We start from the raw sequence: 21,494 nt of genomic DNA, 5'->3' as shown, positions 1-21,494 counted from the left end.
AGTCACTAACGCATCGTCGCTATGCCAGAGTACCACACCGTCTACTCTGAACGTGGCCGATTACGATATCTACCCGACCACTTAGACACCCCCAAGAAAACCTACCGCGGCATCTTTGCTGGCCGCAATCGCAGACCGCACCGCATTCACATCGCACACGTCGGTCCTGATCCGACTCTATTTCGCAGCCAGAGGCGTCAGACGACTAGTCAGTCGTACTTCACAGAAAAGCTGGCGGCCCCACGCGACGGCGCTAAACGTTTCCTACGGTCGTTTATCGACACCCACTTTTCCTCCAAGCCCGAAACTACAGACATACCTACCCCTCAATCATCGACGACTCCTACTAGCAGCAATCGCAACTCGGTTGCCTCTGTTCCAGAACCACGCACCGCTGACATGCGGTCGCTCACGAGGAATTCTGGCAGCGGCGCAGTAGGCGCAATTGGAGGCACATTGGCTGCAGCAGGCATGCCGAGACCATCAGTCGCCGAGTCACATTGGTCTTCCGGTCGTGCATCTGCAAAGAGCATAATCTCCAATGTCAAGAGCCTGCCAGAAGAGAAGCCAGTGGCTTCAGGTGGTGGCGTCAGTGTGAATGTGCAACTCACAGAGCCGGTTCTGTTTCTACGGGGCTTCGAGCAAGCCGAGCATGCGGAGCGAAGTACAGCTATGCTCCGTGGAACACTATGCTTAAAGATCTCGAAACCTGCGAAGTTGAAGGCTGTGACGCTCAAGTTCAGAGGTAAAGCGACGACCAAGTGGCCAGAAGGTACGTTCGTTCATCGTTTTCCTCGTTCAAACTAACAGTAATTAGGCATTCCTCCAAAGAAGGTTGAATTCGAAGAGGTTGATACTCTGATGAGCCACACATGGCCATTCTTTAACTCTCAATTCCCCACTGCCGAGAACGGTACTGGTGCAGATCACGTGGAACTCTACAAGGGCTCTAATGGATTGACTGGATCGCCAAACAACTCTTCGCTGAATTTAACGACAAAAGAGGCCAAGAGACTATCGCTACAAGTCAACCAATCGCGAAGCTTCGGTAAGGGCGACACCCCTGGAGGCGGCCCCTCGGTAGCACAGAAGGGTTACAGGACCTTTAACCCCGGAGAGTACATGTACAACTTCGAGCTGCCTTTGGATAGCCACCTTCCCGAAACCATCGATGTCGACCTTGGTTCCGTCAAGTACGAGCTGGAAGCGACTGTAGAACGCGCTGGCGCCTTCCGCACAAACCTCATGGGAACAAAGGAAGTTACCCTGATCCGCGCGCCATCAGAGGGGTCACTAGAGCAGGTCGAGCCTATTGCGATCAGCCGCAGCTGGGAGGACCAATTACACTACGACATCGTCATCTCCGGCAAATCCTTCCCACTCGGCGCTCAGGTTCCTATCGCTTTCAAGCTGACCCCACTGGCGAAAGTGCAATGTCATCGTATCAAAGTGTTTGTCACGGAGAACGTCGAGTACTTCTGTAACAACAAGCGAGTGCATCGAATGGAGCCTGTTCGTAAGGTTCAGCTGTTCGAGAAACGGGCGGATGGCCCACCGACCAGTACATTCCCCGGCAGTACGATGCGGATAGTGTCTGGAGGGGGTGTCCCCTATGACCAGCGGGCAGCCGCTTCTCGAGGCGAGGACGTGCAGGTGCAAGATCCCACCAACCTACTGGGTGATCTTGGAGGAGATGCAAACATCGGGCCTACAGAGATGGAGTTCAATGTGCAACTGCCAAGCTGTCACAACCTCAAAGAGAAGGACAAGTCATCCAAGTTGCACTTCGACACCACGTACCAGAACATACAGGTGCACCATTGGATCAAGGTACGTCTAATTCTGGGTTTCATTGTCGTACACACTAACAATCGACTAGCTTGTCATGCGCCTTTCGAAACCGGACGCCACCGACCCGACTAAGAGAAGGCATTTCGAGATCTCGATCGATTCGCCCTTCCATATCCTTTCGTGTCAGGCTACGCAAGCCAACACAGCACTCCCAGCGTACTCGTCGCCCGAACCTGCCCTGAGCGGCACACGGGTACCCGAGTGCGGATGCCCCAATGCACCATCCCGGCGCAACTCACCGACCAGCTTTGTACCTACATTGAGCTCTCTGGGTCGCTCGAGAGGGAACTCGGACGCCGTACTACCAACTCCATCACCAAATCTCACCCGCCCGCAAGCAGCACACATCGGCGGGCCGAATGACTCCACGGTGCAAAGACCCATTCACCTCATGCGCGTACCCTCTTTCAACCCACCCGCATTTTCGGAAATAGAACCACCGCCTCCTCTGGAAACCCCACCTCCTCTATACGAAAGCATCGCATCGCCGACGAGTGGTCTGGCCGATTACTTCTCCCGTTTGTCTGATGCATACGACGATTCTGACAGCGACCCCGAGCGCAACGACCGAGCGCGCGTCGAGATCCCCCTGACGCCAGGAGGTCGCACCGCCAGGAGTATGGACGAGCGCCGAACTTGGTTGCCTGTCGGCCATTGAGCATCACCATACTCCCATGACGTCATGTGTTACGTTCTCTTTCAAGTTCATGCATATACATTTTTACTTACATTTACGACGTTTCTCTTTTCGCTTTTAGGCGGTCTGTGCATTCATTGTCTGGGAGATATAGGGAATTCCCCCGGTACCACGGTGCATTCGGAAAATTCTGCAGCGCATTTTCGTTACTGTCGCATTGCTCGCTCTCGGGCTGTTTCGCGTGTTTGGGTCAAGGGTTCGCTGGGATGTTCCTTCGCTGGACCAGGCGCTTTGTTGTTTCATGGGCACAAGCTTCATGTTAGATGGGTGGCCCTTAGGTCCCCAACTTCGCGCTTTCACATTTCCCGTAATCATCATATCTAGTCGACCACATAGGTTGTAAATATCACGACGTACATATTATTCCTACCCATGACCATTTACAATGTGCGTTCCTCGGAGCTTGGTTGTCGCGTGCAAGGGGTACTGAAGAAAATCAACTCCGAACGACTATCTCAAAGGGCTGTAACAGATGTACCGTTACATACGTCCATCAGACTGATGTACAGCGCAATAGACAGAGCCAGGTCGCATGTCTCAAACATAGATCATGCCGACATACAATATCTATTCTCGTCCTCTTCATAGCTAATCTCGCATACCTTGATTCAGCATTCATCATAGCCATCCACTTGCACAACAACCAACTCACACGTCACGAACATCCATCTTTCACCCGTCATCCAACCGTGTTCCCCGTGCTAAGCGCCCGCGCAACGCCCATCAAGTCAAGCATGGACACATCCATCAAACACGGGCCCTGCCTTGGGTTCCATGTTGCAAGGTCAGCCCGCCTACTTTGTACCAGGCTCACCATCTCTACATCCGCAACCATAACAACTGGGTTCTACCATCTACTCCTTTAACATTCCAGGCAGAGCCCTGGAATGCTGCATTTAGTTGCCCGTTGCTGAAGTGACGTATGTGGAGATTGTGGAGTAGATAGTGGGAACAAGGAAAGGAGAATTCTTTTTCGGTGCATCTAGATGCGAAGCGCGTGCTGCTGCTGTTGTTGTGTGTTGTTTGTTGTTGTGGTTTTGCACGTCTGTGAGTTCTTGGCTTCTCGTATTTGGGTTGCTATCAACGGGGAATCCTGCACAACTACCCAACCTGCAGCCTCATTAACCTGCCCAAGTATGAATTCGCGATACCGCGAGTTCTGTGCGCGGAAGCGCGTTTTCTGCCTTAGTTTAGGCTCCTGGATAGGGTGACCAGCGTTTGGTGTTCCTGCCGACCATTGTGTAGACGGCAGACTTGCCGTGGTGAAACGCGGCTATCGGACCGTTTGGCGAGATCTTGACAGGTTTTGATGGGCAAGGATTGTTGCGGAGTAAAGTAGGTTGTGTGGAAGGAGGTTATGACGTCGATGGTCGTGGCCATGCTGGCCTTGTTGAGTAGATGGTAGATCGGACATTTGCATGGAGAAATCTAAGGGAACGAGATGGTGTTGAGAACTAGGGTTTCACCTGCATCCTTGCGTGATCGATCGATTAACGCTGGGGAGTTGAACGTGCCAAATTCGCGTGAACGGGACATTGCTGAGAAGATTAATGTTTTGCGCTGCGCTGGGGTTGCATCGCGTGTTGAAGGCTTATTCCCGGGGTGTATGGTGTTGAGATCGCGACTTCCCTGGCATGTTCGATCCACTCTTCAGTCCTTGTTCGCGTTCGAGCCTTGAAGGATATCTACCTTGAAACCATGGGGTAGAGTATCTCCAGCTTTGCGGATGTCCGATGACGTTGGTTCCGCGAGCATGCGAGGCAGTATACAAAAGCCCACCCTCTACCCTTCAGCAGACGACCTACCTTCACCGCGAACTCCAGAGCGGAAATCTCTGCATAGCGGCTGTTCGTGGGGGCCCATGTGTTTTCACCGGACTACTTAGCGATAGTCAGTGGACTTCTACCGGCCAGGGCTCATGAATCGTATCATCGAGCCAACCATCGTTCATCATGTTTGCTGACTGAAGTTCCGTTGGTCGGCCTAGGTGCAGAAAGGGTGCTGCACCCTGCATGCAAGAGCATCATGTGATAAGCATCGTGCAGGAGTCTTTGTCAGGTGGCCTCGCGCGCAGCACCACGACAGACGGAAGTGAAGAAGTCCTCCACGGAACCGCAGAGCGAGGGCGTCCAAGGCTGGGCACAGCAGTTGGGGCGGCTCGGAGCACGGCCTATCGGAGCGAAGTGCTCTCCGCCCCCAGCTTTGGGGAAAGAAGGAACTGCGATGTTGACTGCCTCTCAACGCTTTTCGCGCTGGACGCACAGTGTAGAATAGTTCTTGAAAGAGCGGCAGTCTTCTCGCATGTTCGGCGAACCTTCGGCATGCAAGATGGAGCAACGGTGTGGCTGTTGAATCTCGGTGGCGTCCGATTAGGCGATGGCTATTCCGTCCTGGAGCCAACCAACGTCATTGCCAAGTACCAAGCGCTTTAGCATAGAAGAAGAGAGATAATCGTATTCTAATCTCTCCCTCTGCCGCTCATTCTCTGTAGAGCTGAAGAGTGCGACAACGACGACGCCCTGCGAGACGCGACTGGAGTGGCTTGATTGGAAACGCGCCTTTGTTTTTGCAATCTGCGCACGAGCATTGAGTGAGTGCTCAACTTTGGTTGCTACCCGACTACCACGCGCACCATCCAAGCTTTCGGATGCAGTTGCCGAGCAGCACTTGAACTCGTAAGCATTCGGCTTGGGTTTTCTTGTTCATCCCATAACATGACTAACTCGTCGCCAACAGACCTTTAACCATAGACCCTCGTTCGCCAAACACGGCTGTGAAGGACCGGCGTCTGGGCGGATCCCCATATACATGCATTCGGTCTCGCTACCATCTTTCTCTTCCTTTGGCCGACTCCCACGACAGCGCGGCCCCAGTGCCAACTTCCTCCCTACATAACCCTCTCTCGCCCGCGAGACCCTCGCTCGCCTACCCTCCAACCCATCGAGCGCGTCGAACCGTCTTCGCGCATACACATACACACTTCGTATAAGCCTGAGGGACAGTGAGAGGAACAAACCGTCGCAATGGCGTGGGACCATCTCTCCATCACCAAGCCGCATCTGGTTTACCTGATCCTTGGAGGCTTCACCAGTCTGTTCATGCTGTGTTCTTCCGTGATCAAAGAGCGTCTGTACATTGGTGAAGCCACGGTCGCGACGATCTGTGGTATCATATTCGGCCCACACGCCGCCAACCTGATAGACCCGTCGACTTGGGGCAATGTCGACTTGATCACTCTGGAGTTCTCGCGCATCGTCCTTGTCGTGCAATGTTTCGCCGTCGGTGTCGAGTTGCCTCGCGCGTACATGGAGAAACATTGGAAGTCTATCGTAGCACTACTGCTCCCCGTCATGACCTTTGGCTGGCTAGTGACTAGCCTATTCATCTGGGGCTTGTTCAACTCCCACCTCAACTGGCTTGACAGTCTATGTATTGCAGCTTGCGTTACCGCCACCGACCCTGTCTTGGCATCGTCTGTCGTTGGTAAAGGCAAGTTCGCCAAGCGAGTACCCAAGCATCTTCGAGACTTGCTGTCCTGTGAATCTGGCTGCAACGATGGCATGGCTTTTCCCTTCGTGTACTTGGCCATTTACTTGCTCCACTACCGGCCAGACGCTAACCAGGTAGCCTTTCACTGGTTCTGCTACACTATTCTCTACGAGTGTGTCTTCGGTGCCTTCTACGGAGTCATGGTCGGATACATTGCGCGTCGCGCGATTCGATGGGCCCACGAGAAGGACCTTATCGATCGAGAGAGTTTCCTCGTGTTCTACTTCGTCCTGGCCTTGTTTTGCGCTGGTTCCGGTGCCCTGCTTGGTATGGACGATCTGCTTGTGGGCTTCGCCTGCGGTGTAGGTTTCTCCAACGACGGATGGTTCCTTGAGAAGACAGAAGAATCTCACGTCTCCAACGTTATTGATCTGCTGATCAACTTGGCCTTCTTCGTCTACTTCGGATCCATCATTCCCTGGCAACTGTTTAACGAGCCAAGCATCGGGCTTTCGCCATGGCGTTTGGTGGTGCTTGGTATACTGGTACTTTTCTTCCGCCGTATACCAATCATGTTGGCACTCAAACCAGTCATTCCCGATATCAAGACCTGGCGCGAAGCTTCTTTCGCTGGTCATTTCGGACCCATTGGTGTCGGCGGTCTGTTTGTCGCAATCCTTGCAAGGGCCGAACTCGAGACCGATACCACGAGCCCGCTGGCCGAGTTGCCAAAGCCAGGAGAGGAAGGATCCGACCACTTAAACATCATTGAGATGATATGGCCAATCACATGTTTCTTGGTCATTGTCAGTATCATTGTCCACGGAAGTTCCATCGCCGTTTTCACCCTTGGAAAGCGCATCAACACTTTGACAATTTCGATGTCCTATACTCAGGCCAACGAGAATGGACCCGGCTGGATGGACCGCCTTCCCCGTATTCAATCACGCTCCAGATCCTCCATGGCTCGCCGCCCCTCTGAATCGTCATTGGATGAAAAGTCGGAACTCGCAGCGGTGGGTTTCGGTAACAGCTTCCTGCGCCGTCAAAAGGAAGAAGACAGCAATTCTGTGAAGCCTACGAGCCGAGGAAGGCGTTGGGATGCTGGTCGAGGTCCAGGTGGACCAATTTCGCAGTCAGCTATTGCCCCCAGTAAACGCGACGAAGAGAAGGCGGAAGCGATACCCCCCGAGGAAGACACCGATACCTTTGCTGACACGATGGCTATCTCTAGCGACAGTTCGTCAAGCGAGAAAGGAAAGATGAAGAGGCGGATACCAGAGGAGGAGATCTACCAGGAGGGCCATGAAACCGTCTTTGAAGACAAAGAAGGGAACGTTCTCGGCGTAAGAGACAGTCATGGCGAGCACGGCATGGAGAGACAAAGGCACGATAGTGAGAGGGCACAAGAGCTCATGCGTCAAAAGCATGTTCAGGGTGGCGTGTCACAAGACGAGCACGGCGGTGCCCTTGAAGAAGCACCTAGCCGGATTGAGAACGCCATTGAACACCCTCACAAAACTTGGCGCAATCGAATGCAAAGCTACACAGGCCATGGTCACAAGGACAAGGCTGCGGAACCTCCAAAGGCGGAGAAGTCGGCACAAAAGTCCGGAAAGCATGGCCCCGCTCTTGCTTACCAATATGGTAATACCATTATTGTCGAAGACGAGGATGGTGAGGTCTTGAAGAAGTATGACATTCCAGCTGCCCCGAAGAAAGGAAAGGATGGTCGTCCTGCAAACCCTCGCGGTCAGTCCATGGTGGAAACGTCAAGCCGTGCTGTACAGAGTCTGAAGCGGATGGGAACTCACATGGGCGTGCCCGCGGGGCAACAAGCTGGAGCATCCGGCACTCAAGCCGTAAATAACAAAAAGAAGCAGAAGGCAGCGGAATTGGCGGCGAAAGAGCAGGAAGATGATGACCTACTTCGCTTCACCGTGACAGCTGGTGGTCGTCGCATGAGCAAGCTTGAGTTTATTCAGCAAATGTCGCAAATGAACCCCAAAGACAGGGCGAAGTTTGTGCAAGCTAGCGATGTTCCTGAAGCAGTCAAGGATGCCGCCCATCAGGACGCCAAAGATCACACTGCAGAACAGCGCCGTCGGGCAGCTTCCGTGCAAGCCAACGTTCCCCCGGTTGTCGGTGAAGAGGGAGAGGCAGAACTTCACAAGATCGAGTCGCCAGCAGCCAGGGAGGAGGGTCACGCACGTGGCCCCGAAGGGTTGACGCTGGTGGACAGTAACGACGAGCATGTACCATTCCACTCTGTACGCCAGGATCTCGAGGACCGACCTAATGATCAGGGTGGCGAGACCGCGGCACAGCGCCGACGTCGCCTAGCTGCAGAGAATATTCCGGCTGAGACTTCAGGCGGTTCCGCTATCCCACCATCACATGAGCCTGAAGAAGGGTTTGAAGGCGAAACAGCAGCGGAGCGAAGGCGTCGTCTGGGCGCTCTCGGTGTCGGCAAAGACGATACTCCCGAGTCTGACTCCGAAGATGAGGAGACTGGTGACCCAATGGAGACTGGCCGTGGTACACACTCACGTGCCGCTGAGCCTAGCCAGAAGACACTGTCACCTACGCCTCGCACCCCCGGTATTCGCTTCGCGGACCAGCCCAGAGTACCGACAAAGGACGAGCGTGCCGCCGAGGATGCGCGCGTAAAGGAGGAAGACCAGAAGGAGAAGGACGGGAAGAAGAAGAGTGGGCTCAGCAAGCTCATTGGACGAAAATAGGATGTTGATATTATCATATTTCTTTGGATCGAATGTTTAATTGGGGGGTTGATGGATTTGTGCTTGCATAGCGCCGCGGGCTTTAGATGAACTGTTCTAGACGACATAAATGAGCCGCGATGTTGATATGGAGAGTTGACGTAACACGTCCGTCTGAGGGACGCAGTATGTCTCGAAATAAAACGCATTTATCTACAAATTCAGCATCAGAGCTCCTCCATACGCGCGTGTGTTGGTATACTGTGTCACTAACCCAATGCCATTGATTCCTGCATCTGTGATATGTTTCCCCGTCGAGTTCTCACCCTTCATCACAGTCGCAGTTCAGATTAGACTATCACTAATCATCATGATAGGGTCCACAATGCTCGTATTCATTTTCGTTCAGACTCACGCGTGATGCGGGGCGCTGCCTGTAAGCGGCAGCAGCTTGCCTCGGCGACCCAGGTCTAGATCTGGAAGAAATCTTATCAGATTGATAAGATGATCTGATTAGCGCTGGCGGTCTCAATGATCGTTCCACTGGCGATGCAGCGGCTACAACATCGTGCCTTGATGGTACATGTTTACGGACGCGACTCCGAACTTGCTCTTGCCCTAGGCTCTCTTCGCGCGACTGCCCGTCTGGTTCGTGCCAATCAAAAGCTGCATCCTCCGCCGTCTACAATGGTTTTGGCTAGCCAGTTCCCATGAGCAAAAGATGCAGAGCATAGCATGATGAGAAAATACTAGTATATGGTCGACGTACCGGGGTTCCTCTGTCCCGATGACGGAGACAGCTCCTACTCGGGTCCCGGCGAGAGTTGACATATAGCGGCCATAGTTGTGCCATAAACGAAGGGCACAGCTTCCCCTACTCCAGGCCTTCAAGTGCTCCAAGTCTAACTCAGACGACGTCGACATGGGTTCTATCCAACAGCATGAGATCGCAACACTCAACAGCCTCGCGGCCCAAATCAGCGAGCTAGCTGCTAAGATCACGAAGCAGCTGGAGGCGGAGAAAGTGACACCCATCACTCTTGCGGCCGACAGTCCGATCAAGTACGAGAAACTTCCTGGGGATGTCTTCATGACCCGACAACTCCTCGAGGATGCATTGAAGGACATGTGGATTCTGAGTCAAGGACCGAGCGAGAGTGTGTTCAACTACGTGCACATGGCCGTCCCAGACACGGCGTGCTTGAACATTCTGAATCAGTTCGACTTCTGGGGCGCAGTGCCGGTGGATGGCGAGGCGACGTTCGAAGAGATAGCGAGATACACCAAGCTCCCTCTAGAGGTTGTGAGCCGTGTCATCGACCATGCGGTTACGATGCGTTTCTTCGCCAAAGATTCGCCTGCAGCAACCTCGGTCAAACACACTTCACGGTCTGCTGCCCTGGCTAAGGACCCTGGTCTATCTGCGCTGGTGCAGACGGTGTTGGATGAAACGGGTCCACCTATGCTCTTGCTTCCTGAGGCTCTGCGTCGCTATTCGCAAGGAAAGGCAGAGCCGAGTAAAGACATCAAGGAGACCGCTTTCAGACTCTGTCACTCTGGCGGTGCGTGGGGTGACTATGATAACAGCTGGGATTTCATTGAGAACGATGGCGAAGGTGAAAAGAAGGGATGGCGGCAGAGGAACTTTGTCAAGTTCATGGCGTACATCAAGGACCTTTTCCACACCGAGAACATCATACTCAATGCTGTTGATTGGGAGGCTGCCGGTGAAGCCACAGTTGTTGATGTGAGTATCTGCTGATCTCAGCTCTTTCCTGTGACTAACAACGATCAGCTTGCCGGTTCCGCTGGCCACGACGACGCCGTCCTCGCAGCCAAATTCCCGAAGCTCAAAATCGTCGTCGAAGACCTTCCAGAAGTCGCTCCAGTATTCGAGAAAGAGTTCCCATCGGAGCTCAAATCCCGCGTCTCCTTCCGCACACACAACATGTTCGATCCACAGCCCGTAGAAGCAGACATCTACATACTCAAGTGGATTCTCCACGACTGGCCAGATGTCGAGTCAGTAAAGATACTGCAAGCGCTTCGGCCTGCACTCAAACCTAGTGCGCGCGTCATCTTCATCGACTACGTAGGCAAGCAGGGACCGAGCGAGGAGGAATTGCCGAGGAGTATACAGGGCTTTGGTACAGCTACTGATCTTAGGATGATGGCGTTGTTCAATGCGAAGGAGAGGCCGGTGGAGGCGTGGAAAGATATCTTCAAGCAGGCTGATGAGAGGTTTGATGTGGTCAGAGTGGAAGCAGACCCGCTGAGCTTCATGTGCGTGCTTGAAGCGGTGTGGCGGGGCTAGGAGTGATAGTTCAAGTGGTGTATTCTAGCGATTGTTTGGCGGTTATAGGGGAAGGCATGGTTTGTAGATAATGATATCGAACTCCACTCAGGTATACCTAGGTAGATGTTAGGTGTCTCCGAATCGGTTCGTGTCGTGTTCTTCGCTTTGAGTTCCGAGGTCAGCAATCGGCGAGTTGGGAACACGAACCGCTTCGACCCCACTCTTGCATATCAGCGCGCCACAACCCGAAGTCCGTGAGCTTAGCCACGCACACGCCATAATATATGACAAATTTGGCAAAATTTCCATCCAGCAAGCACGACTTCGCTTTGAAGTATTCTCCCCGTAGCTCAGTTGGTTTAGAGCGTCTGACTGTAATATCTGCTGTTATCAGAAGGTCCCTTGTTCGACTCATGGTGGGGAGACAACTCTCTTTTTGCTACATTTTTGCTCTTCCATTTTGCTCCCACTGATTCGAGACGAAACATCCTCCGAAACAAGTAATCTATGTGGGAAGCCCGCGGTGTCTGTAGCTCCGACGTAGCGACGGTTGCGGACAAGGCATCCTGTACTATTGCTGCAAGATGCCTTCATATTTGTCGGCAGACTTGACCCTTTGCGGGCAACTTTGCCACACCTGTGTTTTTGACCTCTCTAGCAGCCGTCAGGTAGATTATTGCGATGGAGATATTTCCAGCGATTGTGGGGATTCCTAATTGACGGGCTCGAGGCTGGCCAATGGGTGGTGCTTTTGCTGGCCTTCGAGCTTGAACGATTAGCATCGACATTGCGAAAGGACTCCTTCCGATTCTACCAAAGACGGTATGACTCGACTAATTGTCTATGGGATGTTCGGTAGGATTCCAGTGTGTTGGGTATAGATATGCTCGCCAAAAGTAAGTACGGCGAGGTCATTCCGGTCCGACTAGTCCTCCAGCAACTCTACTACATCATCAGTTCTATTCATCTCTGTCGGTGCATTCGTCCTACTTGCTTGCTATGGCATCTCCGCTCTCTACCGTCGCCTTCTGCATATCTTTCCTCATTGGTGTGCAAATTGCACGGGCGCAAACTCCGAAACTCTTGTCAATGCCTATCAAGCATATCGACAATGCCGGTTCATTCGTTCCTCTCATCTCGATAGAAGTCGGTACGCCGCCGCAGTCGATAACAGCAGTTTTGGATACGGGAAGCAGCGATCTCATCATCCCAAGGACTGGCAGTCGTATATGTCAAGACCAACAGCAACAATGCTCCGGCACTCCTTTCGTCACTGGCTCCTTCGACACGGACAAGGACAGCAGTCTGAAAGACGTTGGCATTGAACTAAACACCGATTTCGCTAACGGTGCTGCGTTCCGAGGGCGATTCATTTCTACCGCATTGAAACTTGGGAAGCAGACCATATCTAATGCGCAGCTGGGAGTTATCGAACAAGGTTCCCTACCAGCCGAAACTCCACTGTTCCCCATCTTAGGTATCGGACCTGTTGAGAATGAAGTCATCCGGTCGACTTATCAGAACGCGCCCGCCAAACTCAAAGATGCTGGTGTGACCGCCGCCAACGTATATGGTGTCTACATGAATGACTTCCGTGAGTCGCGGTAACTACTCTACCGTGTATCCCACTGACAAAAGTTTCGACAGGTAACCCAGAAGGTTCCATTGTGTTTGGCGGCGTTGACACGGCAAAGTTCCAAGGTCAGCTCCAAGATGCAGGTTCGTTCTTGCTGAACAACAATGGAGTCGCATCGAAATTTGTTATCAACTGGAGCTCCATGCAGCTAGTGGGCGGCGACTCATCTGCTTCTGGCTCCAATATCGACCTGGCACCACGAGGCGGTCTACCTCCAGTATTGATCGATACCGGAAACCCGGCACTGAATATCCCCTCGGCCTCACTCCGCGCTATAGCTATGGCTGTAGGTACGACCTTCGATGAACAGGCTGGTAGACTGGGCAGTGTGTCATGCGACTCAGGCTCTCGCGGGGAGAGCCTTTCATTCGGTTTCAACAACAACCGAGCGAAAGTCAGTACCCCTTTGGCTGCAATGCTGGTACGCGACTCGTCTTCAGGCGCCACTCGGTGCTTTCTACCGATGTTTCCTTCGGATGGAGACGATTTCGCTAGCCTGGGTGCCCCATTCATGCAAGGAGCGTACGTTGTCTTCGACCTGGACCAGAAGAGGATGCTTATGGCAGAGGCGAGGATGAATGCCACTGGCTCGAATCTACAGACTTTAGACGTATAGAGGTAGCTTGTGTGAAAAGGAATACCGAACAAATGTATTGTTTCTGCAACAGCTCGTGTCGCGTTTTTCGTGCAAAGAAGTATACATGACTCTGTCAAGCATTCGTTTTTTTAGGATTCTCTGATGTGTATGCAGCAAGATGCGACACGAATTCTGACCAGCATTTGTGAAGGTCAAATGCGGATACCCGCGGACGTTGTTAATGTACATCATAGAAGTTGCTGGTACCTGGAAACGTCGAGATGAGTAATAACCTTGTCGTGAAGCTGTTCTTCATCCGTGACAGTTTGAAAGCCACGTTTGGAGCTTGCCAACTGCCCCTTCGCCCAGCTGCTGAGAGCAAGCAGGCGATTCCACGTGCATGAACATACTCGATAATTTTGAGAAATTGGTGCCGCAAGTAGGACAACAGAAGACAAGAGTGCTACCACCTTGCTCACGGAATATTCGCAGCAAGTCGATGCCCTGCTTGATGGCCTCTCGATCTTCCTTGTGCATGAAGAATTTGCCTCCTTGGAAGCATCTCGCGGTGTTGAGCGCCAAGTCGTACGCGTCTATACCGGAAGAACAGGCACCAGATTCAAGGTGGATGATCATTCCTCCGTAGGTTGTGAAATTGCGTGTACAGCCGAGACACTCATAGCCAGGTTTGCGGTGCGTCAGTTCGTGCTGTAATTCGCAATTAGCCTTGGTTGCATCCCGATAGCTGGTCTTGACTTACATGTATTAGGTTCGAGGGTGTGTCGAAGTGCCGCTCGCATACCTTGCAAACGTTGAATGCTGCAACATGCTGTTGAAAAGTCCAAGCAGTCCTCCAAATTCCATCACACCCGTCACAAACGTAAGCACAACCGCGTCTACGGAAATGATACTTCACCTCTGTCCAGTTGGAAAACTCGTGGCAACATTCTTGACAGAAGTTGTGTGTAATCGATTCATGTAGTTTTAACTCTTCCGACGAAAGGAATACAGAGCCGCATTGGGGACATTCGACCCGTAGGCTTGACACGACTTGTTAGCTCGCGATGTGGTATATTTCGATATAGTGTTGGAATATCTCATACCTGACGAAACCCGTGAGCATGTACATGGTATAGGCTGCGAAAGTGCTACGACGGAAGAAGGAGAGATGACGCCCCTATTGGCTGGCAGTGAAGCAACGAACGCGACGTTGCCGGTGAGGAGGTAGGCCCGTGGAAGTAACGTCAGCAATACCGATACACTATGCCGAAGCAGGTGTTGTTTCGCGATGTAACTCCCTAGGTAAACGCGTGTGCATTGGCAGCGAGAGTTGCTTGTCCACCCGCAGGTGCGACTACCGCGGTGCGGAGCAGGACACCACGTTGCAGCGATGAGGTTCATCAGGGCTGGAGTGCGAAGACCACGAGTAGGCCCGTGAAGTGCTCTTGTCTGCCCGCACCTCCACACATGGGCAGTCCGGAAGCCGCAATTTGCTCTAGACCTAGTTCAGCTAGCATCAATCATCCCTTCCGGATTGCTCAAGGACTCCAGATGTCCTTGCTTCAGTCTGTAAACCCTTCATCACGCAATCATGGCAACCAGAAAACCGTTAGCACAACATTCGTGGATGAACATAACTGATTCCTAACGTTATCGCGATGGTGTGAGTAATCGAGTTTGACGTAACGAAGTTCGGACCGTCGCCGAGGAACCGGCCGTTGTGGCCTGTGCAAGCCGTATAATCAGCAAATCTCGACGAAGATACAGGCGATTGTGAAGAAAGAAAAGTCTTGTCTGGAAACACGATGACTCTAAGCTGCAACTGTTTGTATAAGTGAGCTGTGATCTCCTCTTCTCTGATTTCAACCTCTCATTGTCAATCACCCGTGGTCGCTTCCAACCCCAACCCTCCAGTCAGATCTCATCAGAATGTCAATACCATGCGCGATACAACGTGAGGCTCGTCTACGGCCAGGAGAAATATGTCGCGGCAAGGAACAATTTGCAGATGCTCAAGTGCTGCCCAAGTGGCTGATACCTGCCGACCGACGAGGCTGGCGACGCGTTGTCCAAAACTTCACTCCGTCATGGGTACGAGAACCTCTCCACAATTTCAGTGGATAACACAATTGACCAAGCCCTAGTTCGCTGTCACGATGGGTACAGGCATTGTCGCGATCTTGCTCAATGCCTTCTCTGAGCTCTACCCTCATTACCATAGCTCACTGAGAACCCTCAGTATCGCGTTTTTCGCTCTCAACGTTCTCATATTCTCCATCATACTTTTGATATCCATCCTTCGATACGCACTGTACCCCGCCACATGGACGCTGATGCTTCGGCATCCGGTGCAATCGCTCTTTCTCGGCACGATACCCATGGGATTTGCTACCATGGTCAACATGTTCGCTGCTGTTTGCGTACCAGCTTGGGGTGGTTCGACACCGTATATTGTGTGGGGCATGTGGTGGGTCGATGTTGCGCTGAGCGTCGCCTGTTGCCTCTGGCTACCTTTCCAAATGTAAGTTGGTCCATGGTTGCTTTCGATCGGAACAATCTGGCACTATGTTTTCCAAGGTAACAAAAACGAAGTAACATCGCCAGCTGACATAGCAACAGGATGACGAAACACCACAATCGCCATGAGACGATGACAGCAGCCTGGCTCCTCCCGATCGTAGCCTGTATCGTTGCAGCAGCTTCCGGTGGCGTTGTCGCGTCAGTGCTGCCTGAGCCAAACCACGCCCTCATCACCATAGTCACCAGCTATGTGCTGTGGGGTATGGGCGTGCCACTAGCACTCGTGGTTATGGTGATGTACTTCCACCGTCTCGCCATCCATAATCTCCCATCTCAGAAAGTGATCGTCAGTGTCTTCCTGCCTCTTGGACCTATGGGACAGGGCGGATACGCTGCGTTGAAACTCGGAATCCAGGCTTCAAAGACATTTCCAGAGACGAACACGTTGCATCCAATGGCCGGCGAAGTTCTCTACGTACTAGGCTGGATGACCGCCATCACGCTATGGGGCTTTGGCTTGGTATGGCTATTCTTCGCAGTCGCGTCAATCAGCCGGAGCAAGTTCCCTTTCAACATGGGTTGGTGGGGGTTCACTTTTCCCATTGGCGTCTTCACGATGTCGACCATAACCATCGGCCAAGAACTGCCATCCGCGTTCTTCAGAGTTCTAGGTACGGTGCTTGGTGTCAGTGTGATACTTCTGTGGCTCCTAGTCGCTGTCGGTACCGTGAAGAACATGGTGTATGGCAATATGTTCCAAGCGCCATGCTTGCGCGAGATGGAGAAGAAAGCATGTGCAGCATCTGCTGGAATGCAACAGCAGGACGCGTGAAGATGTCTAGTGCAAGAAGTCAGTATATCCTAATACATATCTATGAGGCCAGGGATCAAAAAAGAAGCCAGCAGCCTGAAAGCCTAGAATATGCAGGCGAACCATCGCCAATCTGAAAACATCCAGAAGTATTGTGATGTGAAACAGCAAGGGTTCTTTCCTTATATATGTGCCAGAGAGTAACTGCCATAGCTACCTATGGTACGCATAGGATCTGGCAAGCGTTGGACGGGTACCAGGACTGCTATGGTCTACGTGTACCTGACGGACATGTAGGTTTACTTATCGCGCGCACTGACGAAGGACCGATATGGAGACTTTCTTGGCGTTTTGGTGGCGCGAATGAGGCTGCAGCAGGCTCCAGTCGGACGCGTAACAACGCCAGTCTCACCCTGGAGATGCGCAGAGTAGCACAAAGCGTGCCTGATTGGCCCGCATGGGGCCTTTCCGAGGGAGGCGGGAAGCAATTGACGGTGAAAGGGACACAGTGTTTCCAGTAGGCCGGCTTGTCTAAGCGTTTCCAGCAACTTCCAATGTTGCGGCAGCGGAAGGAGCACGGACCCTAAGGCAACATCAAGCTAGCTCGAGCAGTGAGATCACCGACACTGTTCAAGCTCCAACTTACTTAAACCACCACCCCCCAAACGCCAAAGACCCATCACCTCCATCTTACCCCCCACCCCACCCACAACCCATTCCACCGCGCTGCAAATCCCGGCGTCCCTCTTTGCACCGGAAAAGTACAGTCGCAGCATTCCATAGAGACACATCAGCAAGATGTCCGCTGAACCAGACCACTCCAAGCCGAAGGTGGATCTTTCCAAGTACGTGCATTGCCACCAGCCGCATGTCTGCAACCGCGACTAACAAGACTCCAGGAACCCCGATGGCGCTGAGCCCAAGGATGTAGGCACTGCCAAACACCCGTCTGAGACCGCCTTTACTGATCCGCCACAGAACGACGAGACCGCAACTGCCATCCTCAAGAAGAAGAAGAAGCCAAACTCGCTGATGTAAGTCGCCACGAAGCGACACAAAGAAGCCATACTGACTTTGCAGTGTCACCGACGCCGTCAACGATGACAACTCGATTATCGCCCTCTCAAACAACACCATGGAGACGCTCCAGCTCTTCCGTGGTGACACAGTCCTCGTCAAGGGCAAGAAGCGGAAGGACACAGTTCTTATCGTGCTCGCCGACGACGACCTCGACGATGGCTCTGCGCGGATAAACCGTGTCGTTCGCCACAACCTGCGTGTCAAGCACGGTGATGTTATCACCATCCACCCGTGCCCTGACATTAAATACGTACGTAGCTGCATCTTTGAAGTGCTGGTTCAAAGCTAACTCCATTGCAGGCCAAGCGCATTGCAGTCCTTCCCATCGCCGACACCGTCGAGGGTATCACCGGTTCGCTGTTCGACGTTTTCCTTGCCCCATACTTCCGCGAAGCCTACCGACCGGTTCGTCAAGGCGACACATTCACAGCCCGCGGCGGTATGCGACAAGTGGAGTTCAAGGTCGTCGAGGTCGACCCACCAGAGTTCGGTATCGTCGCACAAGATACGGTCATCCACTGCGAGGGCGAGCCCATCCAGCGCGAGGACGAGGAGGGTAACCTCAACGAGGTTGGCTACGACGACATTGGTGGCTGCCGAAAGCAGATGGCGCAGATCCGAGAGTTGGTCGAGTTGCCACTGAGGCATCCTCAGCTCTTCAAGTCCATCGGTATCAAGCCCCCGCGTGGTATCCTGATGTACGGTCCTCCCGGTACCGGTAAGACATTAATGGCTCGTGCCGTCGCCAACGAGACTGGTGCTTTCTTCTTCCTGATCAACGGTCCCGAGATCATGTCCAAGATGGCCGGAGAGTCAGAGTCAAATCTGCGCAAGGCGTTCGAGGAGGCCGAGAAGAACTCCCCCGCGATCATCTTCATTGATGAAATCGACTCTATCGCGCCCAAGCGTGAGAAGACCAACGGTGAAGTCGAGCGTCGTGTCGTCTCGCAACTGCTCACCCTAATGGACGGTATGAAGGCTCGCTCGAACGTCGTTGTCATGGCCGCCACCAACCGACCCAACTCGATCGACCCCGCTCTCCGCCGTTTCGGACGTTTCGATCGTGAAGTCGACATCGGTATTCCTGACCCTACCGGTCGTCTCGAGATCATGCAGATCCACACCAAGAACATGAAGCTCGGTGACGACGTCGACCTACAGACCATCGCTGCCGAGACTCACGGTTACGTTGGTTCTGATTTGGCTTCGCTCTGCTCTGAGGCTGCCATGCAGCAGATTCGTGAGAAGATGGACCTCATCGATCTCGACGAGGACACCATCGACGCCGAGGTTCTGGACTCACTGGGCGTGACCATGGAGAACTTCCGTTTCGCTCTTGGCGTATCCAACCCATCAGCCCTTCGTGAGGTCGCCGTTGTCGAGGTTCCCAACGTCCGGTGGGAGGACATTGGTGGTCTGGAGGAAGTCAAGCGCGAGCTCATTGAGTCCGTGCAGTACCCAGTCGACCACCCCGATAAGTTCCTCAAGTTCGGTATGTCTCCATCGCGAGGTGTACTGTTCTACGGTCCTCCTGGTACTGGTAAGACGCTTCTTGCCAAGGCTGTTGCCAACGAGTGCGCGGCCAACTTCATCTCCATTAAGGGTCCCGAGCTGCTCTCCATGTGGTTCGGTGAGTCTGAGAGCAACATCCGTGACATCTTCGACAAGGCGCGTGCCGCCGCACCTTGCGTCGTCTTCCTGGACGAGTTGGACTCTATCGCCAAGTCGCGTGGTGGATCTCAAGGAGATGCCGGTGGTGCATCTGACCGTGTCGTCAACCAGCTCCTTACCGAGATGGACGGTATGACATCGAAGAAGAACGTCTTCGTCATCGGTGCCACCAACCGACCGGAACAGCTCGACAATGCTCTGTGCCGTCCTGGTCGTCTTGACACTCTCGTCTACGTTCCTCTGCCCGATCTGGCGTCGCGTGCCAGCATCATCAAGGCTCAGCTTCGCAAGACCCCTGTCGCCGAGGATGTCAACATCGACTTCATCGCCCAGAACACCCACGGATTCTCTGGTGCCGATCTTGGATTCGTCACCCAGCGTGCGGTCAAGCTCGCCATCAAGCAGTCTATTGCGATTGACATCGAGCGCCGCAAGGCTCGCGAGGCTGCCGGTGAGGATGTCGACATGGAAGTAGACGAGGAGGACCCAGTACCTGTGCTGACCAAGGCTCACTTCGAGGAGGCCATGCGCTCCGCTCGTCGCTCCGTCACCGATGTTGAGATCCGCCGGTACGAGGCCTTTGCACAGTCAATGAAGAACTCTGGTGGATCAAGCTTCTTCCGCTTCCCCGACGCTGAGAACGCAGCGGGTGGCGGTGAGCAGAACACTTTCGGCGCTGGTGGTGAGGACGAGGACCTGTACAACTAGACAGTTGCAGGATCATGACGGATGGGTTTCCCTTTTTCATCATCACACGGCATGAGGGGCGATTGACGTCTCATAGATAGATGGAGGCGCGCGTAATTGCTAGCGCTTTGACAGGATATCAGTAGTATCTTTCACGAACCAATGGCCTCAATGAGAATGCATGTTATCAATGAACTTTTGCTGCGCCTACTATGTCCTTGTATTGATCTGTGTTACTACCTCTGACCTGACTCCCTTTTCCATCACCGTGCACTTTTTACACCAATCATCCATACTCAACGAACGGCCGAGCCTCCAACACGGTTGATTCAACGCTGTCCACTTGGCGCAGCGGTTATGAGGCAATGGGCACAGGCGAGGTCTTTGATCACCCGAGACAGCGGCCGGAACCCATCGGTGCCGTTGAACGATGTCGCCCGCCCCACATTGCAACGGTGTCGGCTGTGCGCTCGATAGTATCGTTCGTTAAGGCCTTTGCTTTGAAGACTTCCCCTTCAACTACACTGACTCGGGCGACACGAGCCTGCATTTTGCTGTGGCATGGAAGGTGGACTCTTTCTCAGATTACAGGAGGGGCGATCACTTGTCGTCTTCGTATGTGATGTCGCACACCTTCTCCAACTCCTTCATGACTGTCTTTGCACCGGCGTCGATTGCGGATTTAGGAATTTTCAAGTTGACTTCCTCTCCATTTTCTCCGTCCCCATTCGTCGTTCCGTTGGTGCCGTTTACGCCATTGGATTGATCCTCCAAACCACGTGTTTGCTCTCTGATCTTCTGCATCGCCAGATTCCGGGCTTCCTCGCAGGTAGTAGCCTGGCCCGAGCGGAACAGATCGGTAATGTAGGCTCTTAGATCGTCTTTGAACCCAGAGGCCCGCAGGGATTCGTCTAGGGTGGATTCAATATTGCGGATGCCATCGCCAGAAAGAAGGGCCGAGTAAATGTTGTTCCGCAGGTCTTGGGAGATGCCGGACTGGGCCTGAGTCGTAGTTACATTGATGGATTGAGACATTGTTCCGAGCTCGTGAGTCGTCAGGTGTGAGATTGTGGTACAAAAGGAAAAAAGGAGGAGGTTCGTCTAAAGTTGTCAATACCGGGCGAGCTACCTTATAGCGAAGTAGTGGGTGATCCTGTTCGCGTAGACGACGGGGAGCTGGGCGCACGTGGGATTGTGCTCTGAAGCTCGGAGGTAGCCAGATGTCGTAATATGGGATGCAGCGTCTTAAACGACTGGCCGGGGTAGCCGTATTCGGGCAGATGCCGGCAGAGATGGCCCTAGTTCAACGTTGGCGGTGAAGATCGTTAGACGCATGTGCGTGGTTTACCGGGTGCCGTTGCGGGCTCGTGATGCGAACGATAACTTGCAAGATTGCACTTGCCGGATCCGAAAGCGAGCAGGTGCAGCGTGGGCGATGGGGGGAGAGGAGGGGAGATGC

General features: G+C 53.2%; 6 protein-coding genes and 1 non-coding gene across 7 annotated transcripts; 6 read left to right on the top strand and 1 right to left on the bottom strand.

Annotated features, from left to right (window-relative positions):
- Positions 1 to 21: 21 nt before the first annotated feature.
- Positions 22 to 2,509, top strand: J4E90_002101 (uncharacterized protein; the record flags this gene model as incomplete). Its single annotated transcript, XM_051431682.1, has 3 exons — positions 22 to 772; positions 818 to 1,830; positions 1,880 to 2,509. 3 exons carry the CDS (start codon positions 22 to 24, stop codon positions 2,507 to 2,509), a joined length of 2,394 nt encoding a protein of 797 aa, XP_051294816.1.
- Positions 2,510 to 5,571: 3,062 nt separating this feature from the next.
- On the top strand, positions 5,572 to 8,778 carry J4E90_002100 (uncharacterized protein; the record flags this gene model as incomplete). Its single annotated transcript, XM_051431681.1, has 1 exon — positions 5,572 to 8,778. The coding sequence occupies one exon, from the start codon at positions 5,572 to 5,574 to the stop codon at positions 8,776 to 8,778; it is 3,207 nt and encodes a 1,068-aa protein (XP_051294815.1).
- A 735-nt stretch (positions 8,779 to 9,513) lies between these two features.
- J4E90_002099 (uncharacterized protein) lies at positions 9,514 to 11,071 on the top strand (the record flags this gene model as incomplete). Its single annotated transcript, XM_051431680.1, has 3 exons — positions 9,514 to 9,522; positions 9,641 to 10,504; positions 10,553 to 11,071. The coding sequence occupies 3 exons, from the start codon at positions 9,514 to 9,516 to the stop codon at positions 11,069 to 11,071; spliced, it is 1,392 nt and encodes a 463-aa protein (XP_051294814.1).
- Positions 11,072 to 11,392: 321 nt separating this feature from the next.
- Positions 11,393 to 11,478, top strand: J4E90_002098. The gene has a single exon. It is a non-coding gene; the product is annotated as a tRNA-Tyr (tRNA).
- A 664-nt stretch (positions 11,479 to 12,142) lies between these two features.
- Positions 12,143 to 13,305, top strand: J4E90_002097 (uncharacterized protein; the record flags this gene model as incomplete). Its single annotated transcript, XM_051431679.1, has 2 exons — positions 12,143 to 12,647; positions 12,701 to 13,305. 2 exons carry the CDS (start codon positions 12,143 to 12,145, stop codon positions 13,303 to 13,305), a joined length of 1,110 nt encoding a protein of 369 aa, XP_051294813.1.
- Positions 13,306 to 17,395: 4,090 nt separating this feature from the next.
- CDC48 (AAA ATPase cdc48) lies at positions 17,396 to 20,056 on the top strand (the record flags this gene model as incomplete). Its single annotated transcript, XM_051431678.1, has 5 exons — positions 17,396 to 17,442; positions 17,497 to 17,524; positions 17,576 to 17,631; positions 17,678 to 17,927; positions 17,978 to 20,056. 5 exons carry the CDS (start codon positions 17,396 to 17,398, stop codon positions 20,054 to 20,056), a joined length of 2,460 nt encoding a protein of 819 aa, XP_051294812.1.
- A 579-nt stretch (positions 20,057 to 20,635) lies between these two features.
- J4E90_002095 (uncharacterized protein) lies at positions 20,636 to 21,070 on the bottom strand (the record flags this gene model as incomplete). The annotated part of the gene is made up of 1 exon (XM_051431677.1): positions 20,636 to 21,070. One exon carries the CDS (start codon positions 21,068 to 21,070, stop codon positions 20,636 to 20,638), a length of 435 nt encoding a protein of 144 aa, XP_051294811.1.
- Between the last annotated feature and the right edge of the window lie 424 nt (positions 21,071 to 21,494).

The sequence above is a fragment of the Alternaria incomplexa genome, assembly GCF_024043165.1.
Source record: "Alternaria incomplexa strain BMP 0042 chromosome Unknown scaffold_2, whole genome shotgun sequence".
Classification (NCBI taxonomy): domain Eukaryota; kingdom Fungi; phylum Ascomycota; class Dothideomycetes; order Pleosporales; family Pleosporaceae; genus Alternaria; species Alternaria incomplexa.
The sequence above is the reverse complement of the archived record's forward strand: the minus strand, read 5'-3'. Positions and strand labels throughout refer to the sequence as shown.